The sequence below is a fragment of the Corapipo altera genome, unplaced genomic scaffold, assembly GCF_003945725.1.
Source record: "Corapipo altera isolate COAL_440 unplaced genomic scaffold, ASM394572v1 53353, whole genome shotgun sequence".
Lineage (NCBI taxonomy): Eukaryota > Metazoa > Chordata > Aves > Passeriformes > Pipridae > Corapipo > Corapipo altera.
Genome location: NW_020887966.1, coordinates 721 through 2,761, shown reverse-complemented (window position 1 = coordinate 2,761; position 2,041 = coordinate 721). Strand labels below are relative to the sequence as shown.

General features: G+C 52.0%; 1 protein-coding gene across 1 annotated transcript; it reads left to right on the top strand.

The window, feature by feature from the left end:
* Positions 1 to 770: 770 nt before the first annotated feature.
* On the top strand, positions 771 to 1,820 carry LOC113941811 (olfactory receptor 14J1-like). The gene has a single exon (XM_027632951.1). It carries the CDS (start codon positions 849 to 851, stop codon positions 1,818 to 1,820), a length of 972 nt encoding a protein of 323 aa, XP_027488752.1. The 5' UTR covers positions 771 to 848.
* The last annotated feature ends 221 nt before the right edge of the window (positions 1,821 to 2,041 follow it).

Sequence of the window (2,041 nt, the reverse complement as noted above, 5' to 3'; positions counted from 1 at the left end):
TCCCTGCTGTCCCTGCGGCACAGACCCCTTCCCTGAGCAGCTCCTGCCTGGGCTCCTTTCCCAGCCAAAGCAGAGCCTGTGCCCTCAGGCCCACGGGGGCTGGGCTGTGCATTGCCCTGCAGCTTCCAGAGCCCAGGTAAGGACAGGGCCCTGATTTCCAGCTGTCTCTCTGTGTCCCTCCTCCCTTGGCAGCAGAGATGAAAAGGTGAGGAGTGTGTCAGTCTGTTCTTTGGACATGGATTCCTGGATCTCTGGGCAGTTTCTTTGGAGGGGAACAGTTGAGTGTGATGCTCCTCCAGCTCCAAGCTGCCAGCACAGGGCAGCTGAGCCCAGGACTGATGGGCAGAGCAGCTCTTCTCTCTGCACTAAGGGACCGTCCCTGTGCCCCTCAGAACCCACAAGACTTGACCTGCAGTGCAATAGAAATCTCAGGGATTTCAAACCTCCACAACCACTTTTAAATGTGGCAGGTGCAAGTGGGTGAACAAATCCAAAGAATTCCCTCAGCTCAGTGCTTCATTTGGGCAAATTGCAAATAGCAAAGCTGAGAAGCTCTTTGATGTATCACGAGTACATTTAATTTGAGATCACCCTGCATTCCAAGTTCCCTCTCCCAACAGAGCAAGAAGGAGTCCTTTAAAGCCCATCCCAGAGTTCCTGCTTCCAATGGTCCCCTCAGCCAGGAAAATCCAGAGCTCAGGGGAGGGAGCTGCAGGGAGGTCTGAGAGAGGAGAGAGAGCCTGAGAGTGGGGTGGCTGAGATAGGTAATGTTTGGCTGCAGAAGCCTGGTCTAACTCAGCAGTGACTTTTCCTCCTCAACAGATCAAAATACCCTGGGGAAGGAGCAAATGTCCAACAGCAGCTCCATGGCCCAGTTCCTCCTCCTGGCATTCGCAGACAAACGGGAGCTGCAGCTCCTGCATTTCTGCCTCTTCCTGGGCATCTCCCTGGCTGCCCTCCTGGCCAACGGCCTCATCCTCAGCGCTGTAGCCTGCGACCACCACCTGCACACCCCCATGGGCTTCTTCCTGCTCAACCTCTCCCTCACAGACCTGGGCTGCATCTGCACCACTGTCCCCAAAGCCATGCACAATTCCCTCCAGAACACCACAACCATCTCCTACAAGGGATGTGCTGCACAGGCCTTTTTCTTTCTATTCTTCTTCTCATCAGAGTTTTCCCTCCTCACCATCATGTGCTACGACCGCTACGTTGCCATCTGCAAACCCCTGCACTACGGGACCCTCCTGGGCAGCAGAGCTTGTGCCCACGTGGCAGCAGCTGCCTGGGCCACTGGCTTTCTCAATGCTCTGCTGCACACAGCCAATACATTTTCCCTGCCCCTGTGCCAGGGCAATGCCCTGGGCAAGTTCTTCTGTGAAATCCCCCCCATCCTCAAGTTCTCCTGCTCACACTCAGGCTACCTCAGGGAAATTGGCTTTCTTGTAGTTACTGCCAGTTTAGCTTTTGGTTGTCTTGTTTTCATTGTTTTCTCCTATGTGCAGATCTTCAGGGCTGTGCTGAGGATCCCCCCTGAGCAGGGACGGCACAAAGCCTTTTCCACTTGCCTCCCTCACCTGGCTGTGCTCTCCCTGTTCCTCAGCACTGGCACATTTGGCTACCTGAAGCCCCCCTCCATCTCATCCCCATCCCTGGATCTGGCACTATCAGTTCTGTACTCGGTGGTGTCTCCAACACTCAACCCCCTCATCTACAGCCTCAGGAACCAGGAGCTCAAGGATGCCTTCAGGAAACTGATAACTGGGTGTTTTTCAGAAGTAATAAACTCTCCTTCTTCTGCATGTTATGGACCTCATTAAAGGCCAATCCTGTTATGTAGTTCAGTAAAGGTACACTATATCTTCTTTTTTTTTTTCTCCTGGTAGGGATGTTATTTTTGTGAGAATGTGTTCACACCAGAAAATCTTTATATATAGAAATATATATATATATAAAGAGATATATAATTTTCAGTTCAGTGTTTGCCTTTCTAGCTTGGCCCAGAGGCTGTACAAATTGGCAATTGTTCTCACTATCTGCT

Bases quoted from the DNA above. Each gene is read 5' to 3' on its own strand.
- LOC113941811 (XM_027632951.1), top strand. From the start codon at position 849: ATGTCCAACAGCAGCTCCATGGCCCAGTTCCTCCTCCTGGCATTCGCA.